The sequence below is a fragment of the Desmodus rotundus genome, chromosome 1, assembly GCF_022682495.2.
Source record: "Desmodus rotundus isolate HL8 chromosome 1, HLdesRot8A.1, whole genome shotgun sequence".
Lineage (NCBI taxonomy): Eukaryota > Metazoa > Chordata > Mammalia > Chiroptera > Phyllostomidae > Desmodus > Desmodus rotundus.
In genome coordinates this window covers 53,215,725-53,243,627 of record NC_071387.1, presented here as the reverse complement: position 1 = coordinate 53,243,627, position 27,903 = coordinate 53,215,725, and the positions used below count along the sequence as shown (strand labels likewise).

Below are 27,903 nucleotides of genomic sequence, written 5' to 3'. Positions count from 1 at the left end.
GCCCCCGGCCGTCGCCTCACTTCCGGGAGCGCTAGAGCACCGCGCCGCCCGCCCGCTCGCAGTGCAGCCGGGCCGCGGGCGCAGAGCCGGGAGCGCGCAGCCAGGCCGGAGCCGCACCGCCCGCGCAGCGCAGCCTCTCCGTGCGGCAATGGGGGCGTCCGCGCGGCTGCTGCGCGCGGTGATCCTGGGGGCGCCGGGCTCGGGCAAGGGCACCGTGTCGTCGCGCATCACCAAACACTTTGAGCTGAAGCACCTTTCCAGCGGGGATCTGCTCCGAGACAACATGCTTCGGGGCACAGGTGGGAGCCCAAGCTGGAGGGGTGTCGTGTGCTGTTGCCGGGGTTGGGATTTGAGGGCGGAGGGGCCGTGGGGGGGGGGATGCGTGGCCCGGGGGTGCGGATCCATAGATGCGCGTGCAGGCGATGCGGGGCCAGGGATGCGGATGCAGCTTCCCGCTGTCCCGGGGCGAGACTTCCCGCTGCTGAGCGACTAACTGCTCACCGAAACCTCCGACCTCCGTGAACAGCTTCTGGCGGGTTATTAGGGGAAGGAACTGGGACGTTCGGAGGTTCAAAGATTAAACGAAACTGCTTGGCTTTGAGAGGCAAGTCCAACCCCAGTCGCAGCTGCCTAAGAGCCCATCGAACTGTGGCTTATTCTCCTGGTTCCCTTAAGCCTAGCAGGGGTGTCCAACCTTTTGGCATCTCTGGGCCACACTGGGAGAAGAAGGGTTGTCTTGAGCCACACATTAAATACACAAATACTAATGAAAACGATGAGGGAAAAAAAAGGTTTTAGGTAAATTTATTATTTTGTGTTGGGCCGCATTCATAGCCATCCTGGACCGCATGCGGCCGGCCCCGGTTTGAACACCCGTGGGAGAATTGTTTGCTCTTTCTTTTTCTTGTTCTTTCCCTTCCTCCCCGCCCCTCCCCGCCCTCTTTTAACTCTAGGGGATTTTCTGGTTCCAAACTTTCCTCCAGAATCTTAAGGCGGAGCATTATTTACCTTCACTGAAGCCACACAATTGGCATAGACCTTGGACACCCCTGGAGATTTCTTAGACACAAAAGCTATTCTTGTGCGTAGTTATCTGAAAGATTGTTTTGTTCTCATGCCAAATAAATTTTTGTAACTCAGCATGAAACCCAGTCAACAAGCTGTACACTTTACAATGAGTCGATTTTATGTAAATTAAATCTAAAAGCAGTTTTCCAAAAGTCAACAAACATCAGAGTGAGGTTGTTTTCTCTCAAAAGTGCTGATCTTCATTTTCCAAAATGGAATTCATTTGAAGCTCATTTTTATTTTTTTTAAAGATTATACTTATTTATTTTTAGAGAGGGGAAGGGAGGGAGAAAGAGTGAGAAAGAAACATCAGTATGTGAGAGAGACATCCACTGGTTGCCTCTCACGGGCCCAGCTGGGGACCTGGCCCCCAACCCAGGCATGTGCCCTGACCAGGAATCATCCGGCAACCTTTTGGTTCACAGGCCCGCACGCAATCCACTGAGCCACACCAGCCAGAGCAAAGGTCCCTTTTAAATATTGTAGAAGTAATGCTTGAACGAGGTTTAAAAAAAAAAGTATTGGAATCAAGATGAAAGTACATAAAATAAAAGTAAAGCCCTCTCTCATGACCTGACTCAGTCCCATTCTTCCAAAGGGAATAGTGTTACGTTTTTCCTTTTAGAAATGTTTGTATAAGCACAAACATGTATATGCCTTACTTTATTAATATGTAATCTTGCTATATGTGTATTCTGCACCAGTGTGTTTTCATGTCTAGGATGTCTTTCCACATGAAAATATGGAAATCCCCTTTATTTTAATAATGTTTCTTAAGTATGTATTTGCTGAATCTACTATAATTTATTTACTGAGTCCCCTATTTATGAGCATGTGAGTTACTTCTAGGTGGGGTTTCATGTTTGTTTCAGAAACACTGACATTTAAATGAAGAAAAGAACCACCCCGGTGTTTTTACTTTGTGTCTTGGAGTTCTTTGGTTCAGCACCTAGTTTTGTGTATTACTACTTTCATTTTTCTCTTCTAACATTGATCTTTAAAAAAAATCAGAAAGTATTGTGTAGTTAACTCGACTTCTTCAAAAGGTTAAATTGTTTGTCTCACTTGCGAAGTGTTCTTGGTGCAACATATTGAAGTAGTTAGGTAACAGTCTCCAGTACTGCACCTAGTGGGGGTAAGATTATTCAAAATGGAAAAGAGTAAAAAACCCTGAAGCAACTCTCTGAAAAATAACTCAGCAGTGATACATAACTGTGGTTACAGGACACCTTCAGCAAAGATTTAAGGATATGTGAATTTGTGAAAGCACAAAACATTAAAAGTATTAAAGCGAGTAAGTAAACTTTTTTTAAAAATTCAGAAACAATACTCTGTTTACCCTTAACATCCCTGACATGCTGTGGTCCTCTTTCAGTGTCCACAACCTGGAAAGAGAAGCTAGAGGGAGGGAAAGACGGTCATTTTATCTCAGGCATCTGTTCTTTCTGCAGTTTTTACAGGCGATTCTTTAACAAGGAAAACAGAAAATGGAGTTTAGAGAGATGTCATGAGGCTGCTATTACAGATGTTTTGTATCTCAGGACAAAGAATATATTTTCAATAAACAATTGTGAATAAATTGGGTATTTCCCACAGGATCAGAGCCAAAAGAGATATGTTATTGTTTATTTTGAAAATATTGCTTAGTGTTTTTTGATACTAAGAGTAAAGTATATTTATTAAAAAGGAGGAAAAACATGTCATGAGAATATAAAAAAGAAAATGAAAATCCTCTGTTAAGTTCACTATCTAGAGACAATTATAATGAACCTTTTGCTGATTTTTCTTATATTCTTTTTTTCTCTGTTATGTGTTTGCAATTTTGTTATATTCTAAATTGTTGCTTAGATATATTTTACCTCACTTATTGTGAGCATGTTCATACATCACTAAGAATATTTAGTTTCATCAAGATTGCACAATTATCGGCCCTGGCCAGGTAGCTCGGTTGGTTTAGAGCATCATCCCAATATGCCAAGGTTGCAGGTTGGATCCCTGGTCAGGGCACATGCAAGTATCAAACAATGAACGCGTAAATAAGTGGAACAACAAATCAGTGTTTCTCTCTCTGTCTCCCTCCCCACTTCTTCTTTTTCTCTCAAATCAATAAGCCCTGGCCAGGTAACTCAGTTGGTGAGAGCGTCATTTCGACACGCCAAGATTGTGGGTTCAGTCTGCAGCTGGGGCACATAGAAGAAGCAAACAATGAATGCATAAATAGTGGAACAACAAATCAGTGTTTCTCTCTCTCACTAAAACCAAAAAACAGATAAAAAAATTAAAATCAATAAATACAATTTAAAAAATTGCACAATTATTAATTTAACATTTATCTGTTGTCGGACATTCATGTTGTTAACCATCCTTTGCTATAATAAATGCTGTAAAGACTATCCCTGTACATGAACATTTGGCAGCATCTCTGCTTACTGACTCCAAATAAATTCCCGAGTGTGGAATTTCTATAAATATGGTATGATCAAATGGTGCTACAGAAGGATGGTGCCAATGTACTCTCCGAACACTATGTCATGAGAGTATTTTATAACCCAGGGCTGTATTTTATAGCTAAAGTTTAATATCATCCCAGCAGATGTGATAAAGACACTGGAAACACGATGCAACCTGTTGACAGTTGCCAACCTGGGGGAGCTTGGAGCACCTCTGGACCCAGGTGTCAGGAACTGGCGTTTGACCCTTTGACATTAGCCCAGGCCTCTCCTATAAAGGTGCAGGAGCTGAGTTAAGGAGACATTAAGGAACTTGCTTAATAAAAACAGCAGTTACTGGGAGACAAAGGTGAGCTTTAAATTTACACGTTCCATGCAGCATTTCCCACATTGAGGTCCATGAGAAAGTTTTAGGTAGACAAAATATTATCTCAAATAAAAGTAAAATTCATATTTTAAAACCAATAAAAATTTCGTTACAAAGTATATTAGAAAAATAACTAGTACGACAACCCTTTAATTCCATGAACTTTATGGCTTATCAAATTAAAAAGCTGAGCCATTTTGAAGAAAAGTATATAGGAAATAAGAGCTCAACTACAGAAATTGGAAGGTTGCCATGTGATTGCCCAAAGTTTGAGAAACCACTGCAGCTTAGTGCTTCTCAAAGATGTAACGCCGGACTGGACGGCTAGCCCTTTGGAATGTCATTTGTTCTCATCCGTACATTGGGGAAGTTAAAGTCAGTAGATACCTTCGAAGCCTCTGTCAGTTCCCAAGATTCCGTATACAGGTGTGCCTAATTAGAATGATACTGAGAGCAGGGCAAACTGTTTTTGCCATGGTAAAAATTTGATTTATAATAAGCGTTACATTACCTGGTTTGGAATTCCAAAAAATATAAAACAGCATTTAGTGAAAAGATCTGTCCAGAGCTATTTCATGCACTTACAACTGTTTATCCAGTTTTCCTGTGTTTTCTTTTTTACACAAATGATAGCCAAGTGCACTTACTGTGCTGTACCTTTAACAGGATTGCTTTCCATAAGGTTTGCCCTATTTCTTTTTTCTCACAGCTTTATTTACATGTAATTTTCCCATTTGAGGTGTATGATTCAGTGGACTTTAGTCTATTCAGTGTTGTGCAACTGTGACCACAATCGATTTTAGAACATTTTTATCACCCCCCCAAAAGAAATCCTCATACCCATTAGCAGTCACTCCCTTCCCATCTCTCCCTACCCAGTCTGTGCCATTGGCAACACTAATCCACATTATTGTCTTTATTTTCTTTCTTGAACATTTCGTGTAAATGGCATCATACAATATCTGGTCTTTTATGTCTGGCACTTTTCACTTAGTGTAATGTTTTCCAGGCTCACCATGTTGTACTGATACTTCATTTCTTTTTTTTGCTGAATAATACTCCATTGAATGGATATACTGCTTTCGTTTAACCACTTAGGTATGGACATTTGGGTGGTTTTGCCCTTTTCTGTTATTTTATGGGTGCACTAAATAATTTAAATAATTATTTAAATAATTTAAAGAGTACCCTGACCAGTGTGGCTCACTTGGTTGGGCATCGTCCCACAAAGCAAAGGTCACTGGTTTGATCCCCAGACGGGGCACATATGAGAAACAATGGATTGAGAGGCAAATTGATCAATGTTTCTGTCACATTGATGTTTTTCTCCCTCTTCTCCTTCCTTTCCCCCTCTCTAAAAATACATACATACATACATAAAATGTTTAAATAATTTAAAGAGTATTTTAAAAAGATGAACCTGGTGTTAAATATTATCTCAAAGGAAGTAGGCTTTTGATAGATTTCTTTTTAAAACAAAGTAAGTTAGGCCTTTTAAAATTCTATTACAAGAGGGAATCCAGGCAACTCATCTCTCCATCCCTCCACCCAGCTCTCCATCCAGGCATGCGTGGATCCATCCATGGCGCCATCAAGCACCTAGTGCATGCCAGATGCTAGGGAAACAGACAAATATATTTCACTGGGGGTGCTCACATTTGGAAAGTAGGAGTGGAGGGCAGGTGAGTGGGTGGCCATGTGTATTAGTCTACTCAATTTGCCATAACAGAATACTACCTACAAGATGGCTTAAACAATAGGAATTTATTTTCTCATAGTTCTGGAGGCTAGAAATCCAAGATCAAAGTGCTGGGATGGTTGGTTTCTGGTGTGGCCTTACTTCCTGGCTTGCAAAGGGCCTCCTTCTTACTGTGTCCTCCTGTGGCTTTTCCTCTGTTGCATATATTCCTGGTGTCTTTTCCTCTTCTAATAAGGTCAGTCAGATTGGATTAAAGTCCCCCATTTATGAACTCATTTAGCCTCTACATACAGCTACATTGGGGTTTAGGACTTCAACATATGGATTTGGGGTCCGGGGACACAGTTCAGGCCATAATAACACATAAACAGATAGTTTCAGCAGTGTGGTAAGTGCTCCAATAGAAACAAGTCTGCAAACTGAAAGTCCAGAGGAGGAACTTTCAGTTGCCTAGGAAATTGAAGGACACCTCACTGTGAAGGTTCCTTTAAGGTGAAAGCTGCTGAAAGATGAGCAAGAGCTTATGAGCAGCAGAGAGGAGACAAAGGCATATGCAGAGGCCCAGAGATCCCAGGGTATGTGGAGCTCCCTACTGAGATGTATGGTTTGAGTGCTTGGTGGAAATGGTGGGAAGGGGTGGGGGCTGGAGGGAGACATATGATGAGGCCAGGCTCAGTTTCTTTACACAGTTTCTGAGTTGTGTTTCTATCCTGAAGCAGCATGGGAAGGGGAAGAGTATAGACCTGGGACTGGAACTCTTGCTAGGTGCTTCACTGACAGGGGGATTGGGCGATGGTCGGAGCGGGGACCAGTGGTCAAGAGAGGTTTTTGTATGTGTGTGTGCTCTCTCTTCCTCTATCACTCCTTCCTGCTCTCCCTCTTTTCCTCTCTCCCCCCGCCTCTTTCTCTCCCCCTTTCTCTTTATCACAAAGCATTCCCTCCTTGCTTCTTCCAAGCACCTATATTTTTGCTTTCTTTCTCCTAAGTTCCAAGGGCCCCTTCTTTTGCTTCTATAACTCGTTTTTGAGCCCATGCAGCCCAGCTGGCTCACTTTGTCTACTTCTGTGACTTTCTAAATAAATATTTGCTCATAAAAAAAAGAGAGAGAGAGAGGTTTTTATTTTCAACATAATCTTGTGAAATATCTCGCACATGAAGGTATTATAATTTTTAAGTATGGTTAGAAGAATAAAATGAATGCCCATTTACCACAGGCAGAAAACCAGTACTTAAGGGGGCCGCCCGCTATAATCCCCCAGTCACATCTCCTTCCTGCTCCCCAGAGGTAACTACTATATTGACTGACTTTATTATTTGAGAAAGGTTTTTATAGAAAGCCCTTGACTGGGTGTAAAGTTACTTGACTCATTCCCTGTTATTCTGGTAGTTTTATTTTGACATGTTTTTAAAGTAAGTTTTATGTACTTTTCCTAAGAGCAATTTTGGCAGAAACTAGGTTAATTCTCTGTAGCCCTTTTTCTCTCGGCACATGTAAAAGACAACTGTTATCTACAGGTTGGCCAGGCCCTCTTTTGTGCTTCAGAGATGCCCAAACTGTTTAGAGGGCATTCAGATACGAGGTATGGTTGGCTGGCTTGGGTAATGGTATAAGAATGACCAAACTTTAAAATGAGATGTAGAATTACAAATGGCTTTTTATATAATACAAACACTCATCTCTCAGATTAATGTCTGTATGGTTGTTAAATTCCTGAACATTTTCCTTAAAATTAAAAGGTGGCTTTAACTTCCCTATTTTCCTCTAATCTTCCTTTACTGTTTTTATTTGTGTATACCTTTATAGAAAATTAGCTTATTTTGAATACTTAATTTTTAAACTACCCGTTTATATTTTGTCAGTGTGGAAGCTCCCATTTGTTAACTTTTGAATCAAAATGAAATAGTATTTTTATGAGGAGTCTGTTCAGGTACAATATTAAATTATAGGCAATCAAGGAACTAAAAATTAACCAATTGTGCAAAGAATGTACTGGACAAGAGTCCTTGCATTTAATTTTGGGAGGGGGTAAAAATTTGAAGTATAATAAAAGTATAATAAACAATCTGTTTGGACTTTGACATAGGAAGTTGAATCATTTTTTTCTTTTAAATAAACTCCAGTGGGATCATTACATGCTTTAGATTTTAATAACTGTTGTACACAAATGTTTATTGATATAGAAAGTTGTTAGCGATAAATGAAAAAGATTGTAAGACTATATGCATGGGACTATTTTTCACAAAACAAAATATTTGGAGGTTTTTCTATTATTAGTTATAAATTAATGATCTGAGTAGTGATAGAATTACAAATGGCTTTTTGTTTTGTTTGTTTGGCTTACCAGGCATTTTTCATCTTAACTTTTAAAAAAACCTTATTAATATAATTCACATACAATAAAATTACCTCTTAAAATATATTGTTCAGTGTTTCATATGACATTCAGAGTTCGGCAACCATCACCACAATCAATTTTAGACCATTGTTATCACCTCAGAAAGAAAACCTTTCCCCGTTAGCAGTCATTCTGCATTTCCCCCCAGTGCTCCCAGCCCTAGATAACCACTAATCTTATAGATCTGGCTCTTCCGAACATTTCACATAAATGAAGTGATTGTGTCCTTTGTGCCTGGCTTCTGCCACTTAGCATGTTTTCAGAGTTCATACACTTTCTAACATGTATCAGTACTTCTCATCTTTTTATGGCTAAACAATATAATTTTGTGTGGGTATGCCACATTTTACTTATCCATTCTTTGCTTGATGGACATTTGGTTGTTTCCATTTTTTGGCTATTGTGAATAATGTTGCTATGAACACATGTAAGTTTTTGTGTGGACCTATGTTTTTATTTCTCTTGGGTATATACCTAGTAGTAGAATTACTAGGTAATGTGGTAACTTTTTAACCTTTTAAAGTACTGCCACACTGTTTTCCAAATTGGTCATATCATTTGTTCGACCAGCAATATATGTGAGTTTCAATTTCTCAACATTTTTGACAACACTTTTGTCTTTTGATTATAGCCATCCTAGTGTGTGTGAAGTAGTATCTCATTGTGGTTCCCACTTGTTATTTCCCTAAGGACTAATGATGTTGAGCATTTTTTCATGTGGTTATTGGCTATTTGTATATCTCCTTTTTGTATTCAAATCCTTTGCCCATTGCTGAGTTGTAAGAATTCTTGAAATATTCTAGATACAAGTTCCTTATCAGATACACGATTTATAAAAATGTTCTCCCATTCAGGGGATAGTCTTTTCACTTTCGTGATGATGTTCTTTGAAGCATTTAAGTTTTTAACTTTAATGAAGTGTCCATTTAAGAGTTTTGTAGTTTTAGGCCTACATTTAGGCCTAAGAAATATATTGATTTAATTTTATATATGGTATAAGGTAGAGGTCCAACTTTATTCTTTTGTGTATGTCTATTCAGTTTAATCCCAGCACCATTTGTGTAAAATAATATGTTTCCGTATTAAATTGTCTTAGCATCCTTGTTGAAAATTAATTGACTGTAAATTTAAGGCGTTATTTCTGGACTCTCAATTCTGTTCCATTAATTTATATGTCTATTCCTATGCCAGTACCACACAGTTTGATTGCTGTTTTAAAATCTGAAGTGTGTTCTCCAACTTTGTTCTTTTTCCAGTGTGTTTTGGCTATTCTCGGTCCCTTGCTTTCCACAATTTTACAATCAGTTTGTCAATTTCTGCAAAGACATGAGCTGGGATTGTGTGTGTGTGTGTGTTTAGAGAGATTTTATTTATTTATTTTGAGAGAGCAGAAGGGAGGAAGAAAGAAAGGGAGAAAAATATTGATGTGCGAGACAGACATTGATCAGTTGCCTCTCGTAAGCCCCCAAGTGGGGACCTGTCCCACAACCCAGCCATGTGCCCTGACCAGGAATTGAACCTGTGAGCTTTGGGTTTGTGGGACAACACCCAACCAACCGAGCCACACAAGGCAGGTACAAGCTGGGATTTTGATAGGATTGCATTGAATCTGTCAGTCATTTTCATGCAGTATTGAAATCTTAATATTAACTTTTTCTAATCTATAAATATGAGATGTCTTTCCACTTAGTTAGGTATTCTTTAATTTCTTTTAAAAATGTTGCTTTCAGATGACCAGTTTTGCCTTCTTTAAAAAAGTGTATTGCTAAGTATTTTATTTTTTGATGCAATTATACATGGAATTGTTTTTTGAATTTCATTTTCAGATGTTCATTTTTAGACTTCTGTATATTGACCTTGTATCATGCAACTTTGCTCATTTATTAGTTCTAACAGCTTTTAGTGGATGCCTCAGTATTTTCTATATACAAGATCATGTAATGTGCAAATAGAGATAGTTTTCTTCTTTCTTTGTGGATGTCTTTTGTTTCTTTTTCTGGACTAATTGCCCTGGCTATGGTCTCTGGTACACTGCTGAACAGAAGTGGCAAGAGCAAGTCATCTTTTCGTAAGGCTATTCTTACACTGATGAAATTAGGTACTTTTTCAGTTAGTCTCATCATCTCAATCCATTTATTGTCAGTACCTGAGGGTTTAGAAGAGGGCTTGGCCTGAAGAGTGAGAGGTGAGGGGAGGGACTGATACCAGTTTTAGGGACTCAGCCCTGGAGGATTTCAAGTTTTACATCTTTTTCAAAACACTGTTCATGAAGTCATGCTCTGCTTTCCCAGAGCAGTGGTCAAAAGATTGGGAACAGAGAGGTGCGCACATATTATGCATGTGGACCTTCCCAACGGGTTATTTCAGTGAATCCTGACTACTTTCTCTCTGAACCCAGCCCCTTTGCCAGGTACAGTTGGTGAACCCAGGCAGTACACGTGGCAAATGACTGCCAGTTTTCAGGCAGTTAATGTGCTTAGTTAAGATCTAAAGTTCATGAAATTGACAATTTAGAATGCTCTAGACTTCCGGTCAAGATGGGGGCATAGGTGAACATAGCTCACCTCCTCACACAATCACATCAAAATTCCAACTAAACTATAGAACAACCATCACTCAGAACCATCAGAAATAGAGTTGAATGGAAGTCTGACAACTACGGAATTAAAGAAACCACATCCATCCAGACTGGTAGGAGGGCGGAGATGCAGGGACGCAGAATGGGCTGGTCCCACACCCACATGTGATGGATAAAAATTGGGAGGGATATATCGGGGAGCAGGGGTCCAAGCCCCACACTGGGCCCACAGCCCACGTTTCCAGTGCCAGGAAGATAAGTCTCCATATCTGGCTGTAAAAATCAGTGGGGATTGAGTCGGTGGAAGAAACTGTTGGGAGTCCCAAGCAGTACCTCTTAAAGGGCCTGCACAAGACTTACTAAGACTCACTCCTTCTGAGCTCCAGTTACCAGGATAGCAGCTTGAAAGGCACCAAGTGGCATACAGGGAGGAAGTGAAGTGTCTGGCATCAAGGCAAGAGCCAGAAGACAGCTCTGTCCCAGATAAACTGTGGGAGGAGGCCATTATCCTTTTTCTGAGCCCTCCCCCCACAGAGCCACGGAGCCTGCAGGCAGGTGCCATATCAGAGACTCCATCTGGCTAACACTGCTTGCAGCCCCCACCCCATTCCCTAAGATTCCATCCCACCCAATTTATGGGCCCACCCAAGCTGTTAACAGTGCTTCTCCATATGAATGGCTGGTCTTGGCTCATGCTTTAGATCTTTCTAAATCCTCTCAAACAAGCAACAGCTAGTCTCAGCAAGCCCTCAGCCCCTGTACCTCTTGCTAAGTGGCTCCAGGCCTGGCACTAGCAGCAGCTACTCCTCAGTTCACAGCCTGGGCTCCCTTGGGTACCTCCAAGCCCAGCACAAGTAGCAACTATCTGCAGATTGCTTTATATCTTCTGCCAAGTTGCCCCAGGCAGAACACAGGTGGTGGATGACCTTGGCCTGCACCACCCAGAAAACCCCAGAGCCTGCACACCGACTGGACAGCTACAGACCACATCAGAGCACCACCACCCAACCATCCCCTGAGCACAAGAGACATGCTCAAGGAGTGGATGCAGTGGGCTCCAGAGCCTTGCTGAAATGTTTTCTGTGTGGTGTGGGCCACTACACAGCTGATCTTCTACAGAGGGTGAAGGTTGGTGGTCAGTGGTCACAGCCAGTTCTTGCGGCTGACTGGCCTGGGTAAATCCCTACCTTTGATTTGTCAACAACAGTCAAAGCTCAACTACAAGAGGAGGGTATACTCAGCCCACACGGAGGGTGCACCTAAAGTACCCAGCTTGGGTGATAGGAAAGGCTGTGTCACTGGACCCTACAGGACACCTACTACATCAGGTCACACTACCAAGATATGGCATCAAAGGAGCTCTACTTAATACCTAGAAACAAACACAGGGAGGCTGCCAAAATGAGGAGACAAAGAAACATGGCACAAATGAAAACAGATCAAAACCTCAGAAAAAGAATTGAACAAAATGGAGATAAGCAAACTATCAGATGCAGAGCTCAAAACACTGTTTATAAGGATGCTCAAGGAACGAGGTGAGGACCTCAACAGCCTAAAAAAGATCCAGTCATAAACAAAGAACACATTAATTGAAATAACAATTTACAGGAAACAACAGTAGAGTGGATGAAGCTAAGAATCAAATCAATGATTTGAAACAGCTGGAAGCATAAAACAACCATGGGGATGTAAAGTATAGTATAGGAGATGGAGTAGCCAAAGAACTTATATACAAGAACTGTGGACATGAACATTGATGTGGGGATTGCCTGAGGGAGTGGGGGGTGCTGGGTGGAGAGGGGCAAAGAGGGAAAAATTGACACAACTGTAATAGCGTAATCAATAAAATAAAATTTAAAAAGAATCTGCTTTGAAGTCAATATGGTAAGTCATACCAAGAATCATGAAAACAATCATATATTTTGATCCTTTAATCTGACTCCGGGAATTTATCCAACAGAATTAATTCAGAAGAAAAAAAAGAAATAGAAAGTAGGAAAAAAAGAAAAAAGAAAGAGTATTAAAATCTTTACAAGTAGCAGTAGGGGGAAAACAAGACTAATTTAGATAATTTAAATGTCCAAGAGTACTGATGTGAGAGTGTATTTTTTATGTATCAAATGTGGGTATATGTTGATGGAATGCAATACACTTACAAAAAATGACTATATAAAATCACTGAAAGTAGCCTGGCTGTTGTGGCTCTGTGCATTGGGCACCGGCCTGAGAACCGAGGGGTCATTGGTTTGGTTTCCAGTCAGGGCACATGCCTGGGTTGTGGGTCAGATCCCCAGTTGGGGGCATGCGAGAGGCAACTGATCAGTGTATCTCTCACACATTGTTGTTTCTCTCCCTTTCTCCCTCCTTTCACCTCTCTCTAAAAGTAAAGAAATAAAATATTTCTAAAAATCACTGAAAAATATTTTTAAAATATACTATATTGATTATGCTATTACAGTTGTCCCAATTTTTCCCCCTTTGTCCCCTTCTGCCTGGTATTCCCCCTTCCCTCCATCAATCCCCCCTTAGTTCATGTCCATGGGTCATGCATATAAGTCCTTTGGCTTCTCCATTTCCTATGCTGTTCTTAACATCTCCCTGTCTATTTTGTACCTACCAATTTGCTTCTTAATCCCTGCACCTTTCCCCCCATTCTCCCTCTTCTCCCTATCAGCTGATAACCCTCAAAATGATCTTCATATCTCTGATTCTGTTCCAGTTCTGCTTGTTTGCCTCATTCGTTTTTTTTTTAGATTCAGTTGTTGATAGTTGTGAATTTGTTGCCTTTTTTTTTTTTTTTTTTTTAAGAGAGGGAGAGAAACATCAGTGTGTGGTTGCTTCTTGCACACACCCCCATTGGGGACTGGCCTGCAACCCAGGCAGGCATGTGCCCTGACTGGGAATCGAACCAGTGACCCTTTGGTTTGCAGGCCTGGCACTCAACCCACTGAGCCACACCAGCCAGGGCTGAATTTGTTGCCATTTTATTGTTCATAGTTTTGATCTTCTTTTTGTTAAATAAGTCCCTTTAACATTTCATGTAATAATGGCTTGGCGATGATGAACTACTTCAGCTTTACCTTATCTGTGAAGCACTTTATCTGTCCCTCCATTCTAAATGGTGGCTTTGCTGGATAGAGTAATCTAGGTTGTAGGTCCTTGCTCTTAATGCCTTTGAGTACTTCTTTCTAGCCCCTTCTTGCCTGCAAGTTTTCTTTTGAGAAATCAGCTGACAGTCTTATGGGAACCCCTTTGTAGGTAACTCTTCTTTTCTCTTGCTGCTTTTCAGATTCTCTCTTTATCTTTAACCTTTGGCATTTTAATTACGATGTGTCTTGATGTGGTCCTCTTTGGGTCCAACTTGTTTGGGACTCTCTATGCTTACTGGACTTGTATGTCTATTTCCTTTGCCAAATTAAGGAAGTTTTCTTTCATTATTTTTTCAAATAAGTTTTCAATTTCTTGCTCTTCCTCTTCTCCTTCTGGCATCCCTATGATTCGGATGTTGATATTTTTGGAGATGTCCCAGAGGGTCCTTATATTATCATTGTTTTATTGAATTCCTGTTTCTTCTTGCTGTTCTGGTTGAATGCTTATTTCTTCCTTTTTTCCAAATAGTTGATTTGAATTCCAGCTTCCTCCCCTTCACTGTTGGTACTTGTAGATTTTTCTTTATTCCACTTAGTGTAACTTCTTTTCTTCCTTTATGTTGTTGTCGTACTCAATGAGTTGTTTGAGCATCCTGATCACCAGTGCTTTAAACTCTGCATCTGATAAGTTGGTTATCTCTGTTTTGTTTAGTTCTTTTTCTGGGGTTTTATTTCTGTTCTTTCATGTGGGTCATATTTCTTTGTCTTCCCATTTTGGCAGCCTCCCTGTGTTTGTTTCTGTGAATTAGATAGAGCTGCTTTGACTTCCTGTCTCAGTAGCGCAGCTTATTGTAGAAAAGGCACCTGTAAATTGTGTGGGGCAGAGACTTAGGTAATTGCCAGAGCGGGGCAACCTGCTTCACCGCTCCCTGACTCTGTGTGGGGGCAGGGCTCAGAGAGGGGACAGAACCACTGTTTGGCTTCTGGAGGTTTGCCCAGCACTCACCCCATTTCCAGTCACTTAACCCACTTCCTGTATTTGACTGTTGCCCTTCCAGCTGTTGCTCTGACGCTGAATCCCAGAGTGGGTGAGTTTGCATACATTCTAAGACTGTGTGTCCTTTAAGTGGAGTCTCCTGAAACTTTGGCACTTTCGACTTCCGGCCAAGATGGAGGCATGTGTAGACACACTGTGCCTCCTTGCACAACCAAAAGGACAACAACAAATTTAAAAACAAAAACAACCAGAACTGACAAAAAATTGAACTGTATGGAAGTCCAACAACTAAGGAGTTACAGAAGAAACATTCATCCAGACTGGTAGGAGGGGCGGAGACGGGCAGCCAGGCAAAGAGGACTTGCAGCAAGGTGCGGCCTGCAGACTGGGCGGTCCCACATTCACATGCATATAAACCAGGAGGACCAACTGGGGAATGAGACAGACTGTACAACCCAGGGCTCCAGTGTGGGGAAATAAAGCCTCAAAGCCTCTGACTGAAAACACCAGTGGGGGGTGAGGCAGCAGGAGAAACTCCCAGCCTCACAGGAGAGTTCATTGGAGAGACCCACAGGGTCCTAGAACGTACACAAACCCACCTACCCGGGAATCAGCACCAGAAGGGCCCAATTTGCTTGTGGGTAGTGGGGGAAGTGACTGAAAACCAGCAGAGAGCAGAGCAAAGGGCACTGTTCCCTCTCAGATCCCTCCCCCACGTACAGCATCACAGCGCAGAGACGTGGGTTAGCCGGCCCTGGTGCACACCTAAGGCTCTGCCCCTTACTACCCAACAGGCACGCTGAGACAAAAAAAAAAAAAAAAGGCCCAAATGAAAGAATAGTTCAAAGCTCCAGAAAAAAATACAGCTAAGCAACAAAGAGATAGCCAGCCTATCAGATGCACAGTTCAAAACACTGGTTATCAGGATGCTCCAGGAGCTCACTGGGTACTTCAACAGCATAAAAAAGACCCAGGCAGCAATGAAGGTTGCATTATGTGAAATAAAGAAAAATCTACAGGGAACCAACAGTAACGGGAAGGAAACCAGGACTCATATCAACAGTTTGGAGCAGAAGGAAGAAAGAAACATTCAACCAGAACAGAATGAAGAAAGAAGATTTCAAAAAAATGAGGAGAGGCTTAGGAACCTGCAGGACAACTTTAAACATGCCAACATCTGAATTATAGGGGTGCCAGAAGGAGAAGAGGAAGAGCAAGAAATTGAAAACTTATTTGAACAAATAATGGAGAACTTCCTCAATCTGTCAAAGGAAATAAACTTCCAGGAAGTCCAGGAAGCTCAGAGAGTCCCAAAGAAGTTGGACCCAAGGAAGCACACATTAAGACACATCATAATTAAATTACCCATGATTAAAAATAAGGAGAGAATCTTAGAAGCAGCAAGAGAAAAGGAGACAGTTACCTACAAAGGAGTCCCCATAAGACTGTCAGCTGATTTCTCAAATGGGCAAGAAGGGGCTGGAAAGAAGTATTCCAAGTCATGAAAGGCAAGGACCTACATCCAAGATTACTATATCCAGCAAAGCTATCATTTAGAATGGAAGGGCAGATAAAGTGCTTCCCAGATAAGGTCAAGTTCAAGGAGTTCATCATCACCAGGCCCTTATTATATGAGATGTTAAAGGGACTTATCTAAGAAAAAGAAGATAAAAAATATGAACAGTAAAATGGCAACAAATTCACAGCTATTAACAACTGAACGTAAAACCAAAAACAAACAAACTAAGCAAACAACTAGAACAGGAACAGAGCACAGAAATGGAGATCACACGGAGGGTTATCAGCGGGGGAGTAGGAAGGGGAAATGGGGGAAAGGTACAGAGAATAAGTAGCATAAATGGTAGGTAGGAAATAGACAGGGGGAGGTTAAGAATAGTGTAGGAAATGTACAAGCCAAAGAACTTGTATGTACGACCAACAGACATGAACTGAAGGGGTGCAATGTGGGTGGGAGGGTGTATACATGGCAGAGGGGAATAAAGGGAGGGGGGAAATGGAACATCTGTAATAGCAGAATCAATAAAATATGTTTTAAAAAGAAAAAAAAATCTGGTACTTTCACGCTCCAACCCCCACTGGTTTTTACACCCAGAAGTTACGGGTATTTATCTTCCCGGCCCTGGAACCCTGTGCTGTGTGGTCTGGCCTGGGGCTGGGATCACTTGCTCCCAAGGTATCTCTCCCAATTTTTATCTTCCCCATGCGAGTGTGGGACCACCCCCTCTACCACCACCACAGCCACCTCTGCACACCACACCATGTCTCTGCATCTCTCTGCCTGTCTCCACATCTCTGCCCCTGCTGCCTGTCTAGATGAATGTGGCTTCTTTACATCCTTGGTTGTTGGACTTCCATATAGTTCAATTTCGAACAGTTCTGGGTGTTACTTGTTTTGAGGTTTAGGTGTAATTCTTTCTGTGGTTGTGCAAGGAGGCAAAGTGTGTCTGTCTACCTCCTGAAAACTATTTACAAAATAATGTTAAGTGAGAAAAGACCACAAAACTACATGTACACACTTTACAATGGTAGTATAATTCTGAATGTATATAAATAGTTTGGAAAAAGATGATGAGAAAATTAAAATATTGTTGCATAAGATGGACATAATTGGGTAATATTTTTAAATTGGTCATACATTCTTTTCTGGGATGTTTTATTAATAGAAATGTAATATAATCATAGTGTTAATCTGGCCAAAAATTGAGTTGTGACAGCAGCATCTATTTTAGTGATTAGAAAAGTCTCTATAGCACTTAAACCAACCCACTTAAAAATCATGACTATTTCATATTCTTATTTAAAAAAACTAATTTCCATAATTCCATATACTTTTTCTGATAGAAAGTTTAGAAAATATAGAAAAGTGCAAAAATGTTTAAAAAACCACATAATTCTATCACAGAGATAGCTTTTCAATATTTTTCTGCCTACTTATTTATATGTTTGTACATAATGGATAATTTGAAATAGGCATAGGTTGTTTTGTAACCACTGTTTTTATCGAAAAAGTTGATGATGCACATTTTCAAGTGAGTGTGCTATGTAGACATTTTTAGACGCCCAGTTTTCTAGCGGCCTGGAAAAAACTGATTTGCTGATTTGCTTTCCCTCCTTATTTTGCTGTAGAAATTGGTGTGCTAGCCAAGACTTTCATTGAACAAGGGAAGCTCATTCCAGATGACATCATGACTCGACTGGCCTTTCATGAGCTGAAAAACCTCACCCAATATAGCTGGCTATTGGATGGTAAGTGAAGTTTTACTGGCATTTCAGCTGCTCAAAATGAGTGTGGGCAGGAGAATGAGCCACATGGGCTACAGACATCACAGAGGTTGTCAGGGAGCCTGAGCTCTGCCACTAATCACCCTGAGGTCTTGGGCCAGTCATCTTCTCTGCCTGTGTCTTCTTCTCCTTCTTCTTCTTTTTTTAGATTTTGTTTATTTTAAAGATTGTTTATTTATTTTTATAGAGAGAGGGGAAGGGAGGGAGAAAGAGAAGCAAAAACTGATCAGTTGCCTCTAGTACGGGTCCCAACGAGGGATAAACGTGCAACCTAGACATGCTCCCTGACCGGGAATCAAACCAGCAACCTTTTGGTTTGTGGGATGACGCCCAACCAACGGAGCCCCACTGGTCAGGGCTCTGCCTGTGTCTTTATCCAAATGGAAGAGGGAAGTGAAGTGCATGAATTCTAAGATCTTCAGATGCGACTTTAGTTTTCCCTCCTTTGAGAATTTTTTATGAAGAGGCAGGATTTCCACGAAGGGAAGGAAAGCTAGAGGGTAATTGACAATCAGCTGTAAACTGGCAGAGGAGTGGCAGAATGGGTTGATTCTTAGTTTCTGAAGAGAGAGAGAAGTATTTACTAGAAGGAGTGGGCTCACATGATTATGCAGGCTGACACATCCCAGGATCTGCAGGATGAGCTGGTGAGCTGGGGATCCAGGAGAGCTGATAGCGAACTTCTGGTCTGAAGGCCAGTAGGCTCAAGACCCAGGAAGAGAGAGCTGTTTCCGTTTGAGTATGAAGGCAGGAAAAAGCCCACGTCCCGGCTCCAAGGCACCCAGGCAAGAGGAATTCCCCTTTATTCAGGGGAGGGTTAGCCCTTTTGTTATATTAAGACCTTCCGTAGATTAGATGAGGTCATCCACATTGAGAAAAATCTGCTTTACCTTGCCTACTGATTTAAATGTTAATCTCATCCAAAAACACCCTCACAGACACACCCCCAAAAATGTTGGAACAAATATCTGGGCACCCCGTGGCCCAGGCAAGTTGATACATGAAACTAACCATCGTAGTCGCCCTACAGCTGTGATCAGCTTGGCTGGTGCTACTGCTTCTGTTCAAATTGCTCAACATTAATTAATTCTCGTCCTTCCCTCTCTTTCTTCCTCCCTTCTCTTCCTTTGTTCTTTTTGTTTGTTTGTTTTTGTTTTTTAATTTGTAAAGGCTTTCCAAGGACTCTTCCTCAGGCAGAAGCCCTGGACAGAGCTTATCAGATAGACCTAGTGATTAATCTGAACGTGCCCTTCGAAGTCATCAAGCAACGCCTCACTGCTCGCTGGATTCACCCAGCCAGTGGCCGAGTCTACAACATCGAATTCAACCCTCCCAAAAATGTGGTGAGTAGGTGTGAAGCTGGCCTTCCACATAGCAGTGTCTAGTCCTCTTGTTCTCTCGGACAGAAGTTTTATGACTTTGAAAACCCTGCCTGACCAAAACCCCTCAGGTTATATTCTCGGGATACTTGGTGTAGTTCTTGTCTGCCCCACTCAGTTTGTTAGTAAAGGTATCCCCAGGAGTAACAGGAGTTTGGTATTCCTTCAGAAGCATGTGTTGATTTCTGCTCCATGCCAGGGCTGCATCAGGAGTTGGGGAAATGGGATTGGCGACACGGTGGCTTATTGAGGGCTTTCAGTCTACAGCCCCAGTCTGTGGCTGAATCATGTATATGTGGTACATGTAGTCGGTAGGAGAGTGTCCAAATCTGTAGAGAATGTCTGTAAAGTTTTATTTGAGCCAAACAGTGATACCCCTGGGAGCAAGATTTCAACAGACTAAGAAAAATGCTCCTTAGAATGTCCGTTTGCAGCTTCCTTTATGCATTTTGAACTCAAGAAGACTCAAGAACATAAGGAAGATTACGTGAAGGTGGGAGGAAGAAAGGCAGGGACTGCACTGTGGGATAGTTAACGAGATTATGTGTTCTCTTGAGGGTGGCTTCTGAGGGGTCTGAAAAGAGGCATTTCAAAGGTGTGTTAACCTAGATGCACAGAAGCAAAGGACAGGGCTTGCTTAAGGCAAAGAGAAGTCTTTTACTAGAAAAGGTACGTGCCTGCGCATGACTACCCACTAGGACTGCCCACTTGGGAATTTATGATCAGGTTACCTCGTGGGGTTACTTTCTGTAGGACCCCTTATTTGTCCACAGTATGTGTTTAGAGGCTGCTTAGAAAACCTTTTACTCTAAGGAGACTGACTGACCCTGTTGAAGTGATCCTGGGGTTCTCGTGGCTCTGTGTTGCAATGATCTGGGTTTGAATTTGATCCCATTTACTTAAAAGCACATTTGTGTGCTTGGTGCTTGCGTAGAGAAGATATCTATTTAAAAATCACATAACTGCTTATAAAAATAAGATGTTTGATACCAGCCTGTTCTAACTCCCACTTAGGGCATTGATGATCTGACTGGAGAGCCTCTCACTCAGCGTGAGGACGACAGACCAGAGACAGTTGTCAAGAGGCTGAAGGCTTACGAAGCTCAAACACAGCCCGTCTTGGAATACTACCAGTGAGTGTCACTTTTCAGAACTTCGCTCGCACGTTGAAGCACTAAAGCAGTGTTTGATTGTCAGTGCTTTATGGCTGAAATGCTAAAACATGAGAACATCCAATTCCAATTGATTTAGATAAAAGGGACATTGATTAGCATGTGTAATAGAGAAGTCCAGATGGTAGGTTGGGCTTCAGTCACCCCTTGGTTTGAACAGTGTTTTGCTATTCTCTCAACTTTGCACTGGCTTTGTCCTCAGGCTTCCTGCATAAGTTGCAGGCAGTTGCCAGGAACAGCCCTTTCATGAAGGGCGGAGAGGTCACCTCTTCCCCTGTGAACAAAAGCCCCGAGTATCATGCAGAGTGAACCCACTGGACCAGCCACTGTGGTGAGAGAATGCCCTGTACTAACTGTTGTAGGCCTAGGCCACTGCCCATCCATGACCCAGTCCCGGGGTTGGGAGAGATTCCACTGATTACTCCACGCCTGGAGCTGGGAGGGGGTCCACCTCACCCAACTCTGCTGTCAGAGGGAAGAAGGGCTGGAAAGAACACTGGGGAGGCCAACCTAATCATGCCCCTACTTGCCTCAATAGGACAGAAGACTCAAGTAGCAACCAATCCTCACATCATTTATTTGGCTAATTGTTTTTTAAAGCTTATACTCTAACATAGTTTTGTCTGCTCTGCAGGGAATTTCACAACAAATACGGGATTTACACTGAATAAATATTTGACTCAGGCTAAGAAACAGTGCGGTTTCCTTACTCACCCTTTGCCTCTCTTCACAAAGGATTTGAGCACAACCCCTTTCCTTTTATTCATTCACGTACTGAATAATGATGTAGTGTCAAGACAGTACCGTGTTGTGATTAGGCAGATTCTGGAGCCAGTCAGCCCAAGTTCAAATCCCATTTATTTACTTGGCCTTAACCTGTTTTCTCCCCTGTAAAATGGGAGTTAGAACAGAGGGTTGAAAAATTGAACTAATGTGTGTAATTCTTAGAAGTATTTCGGACACATAGTTAGCACTTTATAATTATCAGCTGTTATTGTTGTAATTGGGTAAGTGTGCAGTGAAACTAACGCAATAGTCTGAAACTGTTTGAATAGTTATTTCTGGAGGGTAAAATTATTAAAGAGTTGGCGATTCACTTTCTACAGTAGCTGTTATTATAATTTTATTGGATTGGCCAAAAAGTCCATTTAGTTTTTTCTGTAAAATAAAAGACATTTTTCATTTTCACCAATAACTTCATTGATTTGGCTATTTTGCATATGTTGGCTGTCTACAGCATGGTAGAATGTTGGTTGTTCTAAATTAATGTCTTGATTTGATCACTATTAACTTCAACTGGTCTACCCAACCATGGAGCACCGTCCAGCAAGAAATCTAGCATAAAACTTAGCAAACCACTTTGGCACATTCGATCAGTCATAGCACCTTCTCCATACACTGAACAAATCATTTTTGCATTTCAGTTGTGTTTATACCTTTCTTGAAATAATAAAGCATAATATGCCAAAATGCTCCTTATTTTCTTCTATCTTCAATATTAAAATGGCTACACAAAGATTCACCAATTTTGATAAATTTTTTTAAGCTCATGCTAATATGACAGCTGTCACAATACAATCTAACAAAATTGTTTCAAATGAAGTTAAAGACAACTAAGCGCCACTAGAGCCATTGTGTGGAAAAAACTAAATGAACTTGTTGGCCAACCCAGTATGATTTGTGTAATGAGCCTGGCCCTGCAGGTGTCAGCGCTGTGGCCCTAGGCAAGGGATTCAACCTCTGGGCCACACATTTGGCACTTGTAAAATCAGAGCAATATTAAATAGTACCTACTTTACAGGGCTGTTAAAGGAATTAAGTGGGAGAATCCACGGAGACTTACAACAGCCCTGGCACTATTAAATCCTCAGTGTTAGCTATTGTTACTCTGTGGACACTATGCGAGGCTCTTGGTCCCACAGAGAGACTCAGTCCCTGCCAAACCCCAAGAAACTCACTTCCATTTGTGGAGACAGAGAACTAGGTAAACAGTATTTATCATAAAATGTGCTTATACCAACCAGGAACCTAATTCACACTAGTCTAAGCAAAAGGGAAATTTGCCCTGGCTGGTGATTCCAAGTCGGGGCACATGCCTGGGTTGCGGGCCAGGTCTTATTAGGGGGCTCATGGGAGGCAACCACACATTGATGTTTATCTCCTTCTCTTTCTCCCTTCCCTCTCTAAAAAATAAATAATCTTTTTTTAAAAAAGGGAAATTTATTGGTCATGCAACTTATATGTCCAAAGGTAGATGCTGGGTCCAGGTGTTCAATCCATGTCGTCAGGCCTCGCCCCTCTCAGCTCCGTTTGGCTGTGCTGGCTTCAGTCACAGGTGGGCACTCCCTGTGTCAGTGCCTCCGTGGTACAGCTTACTGTACTTACTTCCTACCAGTTCAGCTGCACCGGAAGAAAAGAAAGCCTCATTGCCAGCACATGTCCTGGAGTTGGCACTGATTAGCTCATCATGCACATTCTTGAAGCTGGGAAGTGGGGACAGTCCCCCCAGAATCTCAGGGACCCAGTTTCCCATGGTGAAGATGTTGTTTCCCAAAAGCGCTTTGTTATTCATTTAAAATTAAACAGAAGAAGGGAGAGTGCAGTGTTGTTGGGCTGATGGCAACTCTGTAAAGCTATTAATAGAGGTAATCTCCAAATGCAGTGGAAGTAGGGATTAATCTGGCAGAATGTGGGAGGGGGAGTTGGGGAAGACTGCAGATACCAAGTGTACGATGCAGGTCCCTAGGAGATATCCTAGTCTTTCTAGGCCTCTGGCTTTTGCTACCTCTTGTCATTGTTTGAAGCTTTTCCTTCCAGACTGCAGAACATAGAACTAGGGCTGGACTTAACCAAGAATTTAAAGAGGTATTTGCAACAACCTTAGTGACAGCATTGTTATTTTAAAATACTGACAGCTATATTGTTGTTTTTAAAACTCTTTCAGCTGCAGGACATTTATAGCTTAATTAGACCTGTGTTTACAAACAATATAATGCTCTTTAGAGGACCAATATTCGAGGCTGGTTTTATTACATAAAGGTTAAAATGTTCATCCAAGGTACATCTTTAGGATTGAATAGGTGCCTGTAGTTGTGTCCTCGGTAATTAACCCGTTTTTGACACTAGCTTGATTTTAAAGTGCCTCTTCTAGAGGCTTACAGCTGTTTAGAAGCCTGTTCTCTTGAACACTTCAGGAGATGCCTGTGAAGTTAGAAACAGGAGGGCTTCTGATAGGAACAGATTACTGTATCTGCATAACGCCTCACCTTAGCAGGAACAAGGTTGGAACTATTTGAGGTAGTCTTAACTTAAATGAGGTATCAAAAAGGAATGCTTCTGCTCCCGGTGAAACCTCTGAAAATTCAGTAAGAAGGTTGCAGAGGCATGATAGATGCTATTTTTAGAAAGAACTAACTACAGTTCTCCCGTTGCTCTTGTGCAGCCCTTAGGCCCGTGTGTGTGAGCTGGTTGGAGGAGCAGAGTAATAAGCAAGAGGGATGCCAGTATCTGCAAAGGAACCCCAGGATTCTCATTCTCCTCACCACTTTACCCCACCCCCCACCCCCAGAAAGCTGGAGTAAATAGACTTTGATTGCTGTTCTGATGACAAGTCAGACAAATCTGCCTGGGGAGAAAAGGAGAAACACAATAAAAAAGAATACTTTTATTCCTCTTCCCCCGAACTTCACGAATAGCATAGAGGAAAAAAAATAAACAGGTGACAAAAAGGAAGCACAATCAAGTGTTAGGAAGCTGTTTTGCAAACAAGTAGTAGGCAAAGAAAACCAGGGGGTGTACTGCTCTCAGAGGCCCTATGTTTGAAACCCTCGGTTTGGGCTGTTACTTTACAGCTGTAACACACTGTTGTATTAGTTAAATAAGGAACTTGAACTTTAGAAAGGATTAAATGAACTATTACATGTAAAGCACTTATTACATGCTCAATAGATGATAGGTGCTGTTATTATCATTATTTTACATTTTTTAAAATCCTCACTTGAAGACATTTTTTCATTGCCTTTTAGAGAGAGAGAGGAAGGGAGAGAGGAAGGGGGAGAGAAAAACATCGATGCGAGAGAGAAGCATCGATTGGTTGCTTCCTGTAAGCACCCCAACCTGAGATCATACGCACCTGGACCAGGGATCATATGCACCGGGATTGGGGACGGAACCATAACCTAGGTATGTGCCCTGACTGGGAATCGAACCTACAACCTCTTGGTTATGGGACGATGCTCCAACCAACTGAGCCATACTGGCCAGGGCGGTGCTATTATTTTTTTTTCACATTTTTTTTTATTGTTGTTCAAGCACAGTTGTCTCCATTTCACCCCCACCTCCCCACCACTCCTTAAGTGCTATTATTTTTTAAGTGACCATTTCTGTAAACCAGAGGACTTTAGCTTTAACTGAAGCTAAAATCCAGGTTTTCCAATGCCCAGCCAACAAGTGCCTTTCTTTCTGGATCACACAGACCTAATACTTACTGAGAGCCCTAAACCCACATTATCATCTTTTAAGAATCACTTTGAAAAAGCTTATGAGGAAGACTCAGAGTTGTGTTTTTTGTTTTGTCATCTTTAGGAAAAAAGGAGTATTGGAAACATTCTCCGGAACCGAAACCAACAAGATCTGGCCCCATGTCTATGCCTTCCTACAAACAAAAGTTCCTCAGATTAACCAGAAAGCACCAGTCACTCCATGAGGAAAGCACGTGTAACTAGTAAGAAGAGCAGAAGCTCCTCATTTGTGCATTTAGAGGCTCCTTGTCCTGAGACTCTGATGTGTGAATTCTTTGAAAATGATGTTTCATTTCTACTGATTTCATTCTGGAAATTAAGGATGTGCCAAATGTGTCAGATACTAAGACTCATCTATTAAAATCATATAGTATGTTTTATCCAGTTATCTTCTACGGGTGCATAGTTCAAAAACATCCAAGATCTCTAACGAAACTTGTGAAAATTGTTTAGAGCAATTGGTAGTAATCTACCTTCTGTTCAGAAGAGTAAGTGGTGGATAAAGTTTCCTTATTTTTCTGGAAAAGTAAAAAAAAAATAACCTGTGTCATTTGGGAGAAGTATCTCATCAGAGGGTTTTGCTTAGACATGCCAAAAATCCATACTGTGGTACATGGTTTTGTGGTACTGTATGTCTGTAAAATTCCAGAAAAAAAGCAACTGGGTTGACATATTAATTGAAGGATGCAAATTCACTGCTGCCTCTACACTAAGAAATTTGTAAGCTAACAATGTATGTTGTATTTATTTTGTTGTTAAATGTACCTTTAGGTTACTCCGAACTTTCAACTTACCAATTAGCATAGAAAGTACTTTCCTATAGGATTTAATTATAAATTGACATTAAGTCTTGTGAAAGGACCGGAGTTAGATTTTCAAAGGAAAATGTAAAGGCCTATGTTTTCGGATGTTACTTGGGTTAAAAGATGTGCTTTTGGACCTATTTGCTGGTTTCTCTTTTTGATCAAAATGTATGATCTGTCTTGATGAGTAACATTAAAGTGGGAAAAAAACCTCATGGCATTAGATAAAGTAAGCATGCTTTTTCATGAGGAAATAGATCGGTCTGGGGAAAATGGGACAAAAATAGCAATCATAACTGGTAAACAGGTATGGCAATGAAAAGGGTTTACATGCCGGGTTAAAAAGGGCCCAGAAACCACATTTGCTGAAGGAGTTCATTCCTAGTCAAAGAAGTTGACACCTGGGAGCATTCAGCGCTGCCCTACCTTAAGGGCAAGAACTCTGCTGGCCAATGAAACCTCAGCAGCCATTTTCAAATCAAAGTGACTTGACTCCTTGGAGCAGCAAGGATGTGTGCTTACGCGCACACTGTGGCCTGGTAGAAAGAGCAGAGCAGTATGAGAGGCAGAGAAACCTGACTGTGTGTTCAGTGGCGTATTTACTCTTACTTTACTTGGTGCCGAATCACATGGAGTGAGTCCTCGTACAGCTGTTAAAAACTGCCGTTGAAAATGTGACCTGTTTTATTCTAGGCACCTAAAATGCAATTGCCTGTAAGTGGTTCTTATGTATTTTGTGGGGGGAAAAACTTATTTTTCTTTCGATTTTTAAAAAATTCAATTTGCCCTGGCTGGTATGGCTCAGTGGATTGAGCGCCAGCCTGTGAACCACAGGGTCGCTGGTTCATTTCCCAGTGAGGGCACATGCCTGGGTTGTGGGCCAGGTCCCCAGTAGGGGGTGCATGAGAGGCAACCACACTTTGATGTTTCTCTCCCTCTCTTCCTCCTTTCCCTCTCTAAAAATAAATAAATAAAATCGTTATAAATAAATTCATTCAATCTTTCAAAATGGACCAAGGCTTTTAAAAAGAATTACAGTAAACATTCCTTTATAAAACTTTCTATAATGCCTTATTTGAATGTTAATATTAACGTGCTTTCTAAAAATGTGAACTACTAAACTTACGAATTATCACTAGGTTATCAGGCATACATTAGTACTAAGGTATTAGAATACAATTCCACTTGACAACTGCGGTTATCACTTTGTGTTTGGTAGGTCACAGAGCCCACTCCATTCCACCTTCCACTCTGCTGCCCTGATGACTCACTGCCTCTGAGTTAGTGACTCGTTTCTAATAATTGTCTTACAACAGTACACAAGCTGGTTTCATGTTATACTTCGTCTGCTATAGTATGGCGGCCATATTTGCCTTCTTGACACCCTTGAGATTGGGACTCAGGAACAGGGGAGACCATGGCTATGAAATTTAAGACTCTTCTTCCCTGTGACCATCCCCTCCTCACCCCCAAAACAACCCAAAGTTTTGCACATGCATCCATTAGTTTGGGCAGCACCTGCACTATTGCTTTTTTCTTCATTAAAGCAAACAGTACTTAGGTTGAGTTAACGTCATAGACAGTTCCAGTGGTTGTCATTGCTGAGGAGCACATCTGCTAAAAACACAGACACAATGCTGAATGGCCTTGATTATGATTCATGGGCCTCATGGAAACACGCCTGGAGCTGAATGCAATGGCTAGAAGCCACTGTCTTAAATGCTAATGAGAACAGTACTTAAACCTACTACCCTATTTTCTGGAGTACCACTTATTTTGGTACACCTTTCATAAGCAGAATGTGTTCTGGGAAATGGAAACTGGCATTTTGAGAATGCCAATCAGGAATTTTGTTCCTCAATTCCATTTGAAATAGGTTAAATACTGGTTTAAATTTCTAAACCCCAGCCCATAGCTACATTTCCCCCAGCTAGTTATTCAGAAGGGCAGTCCAGCAAAGACAAATATTTTGGATTCTCATAGTTTGGGACAAAATTTACCTGTTAATAACAAATCATGGTAACTACAGAACTTGGATTAAGTTGTTTTGAATAAATGTGTATTTTCAAACACGTTTATAAA

At 41.4% G+C, this 27,903-nt stretch overlaps 1 protein-coding gene across 1 annotated transcript; it reads left to right on the top strand.

The window, feature by feature from the left end:
* AK3 (adenylate kinase 3) lies at positions 1-27,903 on the top strand. Its single transcript, XM_053924313.2, has 5 exons — positions 1-299; positions 17,792-17,911; positions 19,118-19,290; positions 20,341-20,459; positions 25,083-27,903. The coding sequence occupies exons 1-5, from the start codon at positions 149-151 to the stop codon at positions 25,201-25,203; spliced, it is 684 nt and encodes a 227-aa protein (XP_053780288.1). The 5' UTR covers positions 1-148; the 3' UTR covers positions 25,204-27,903.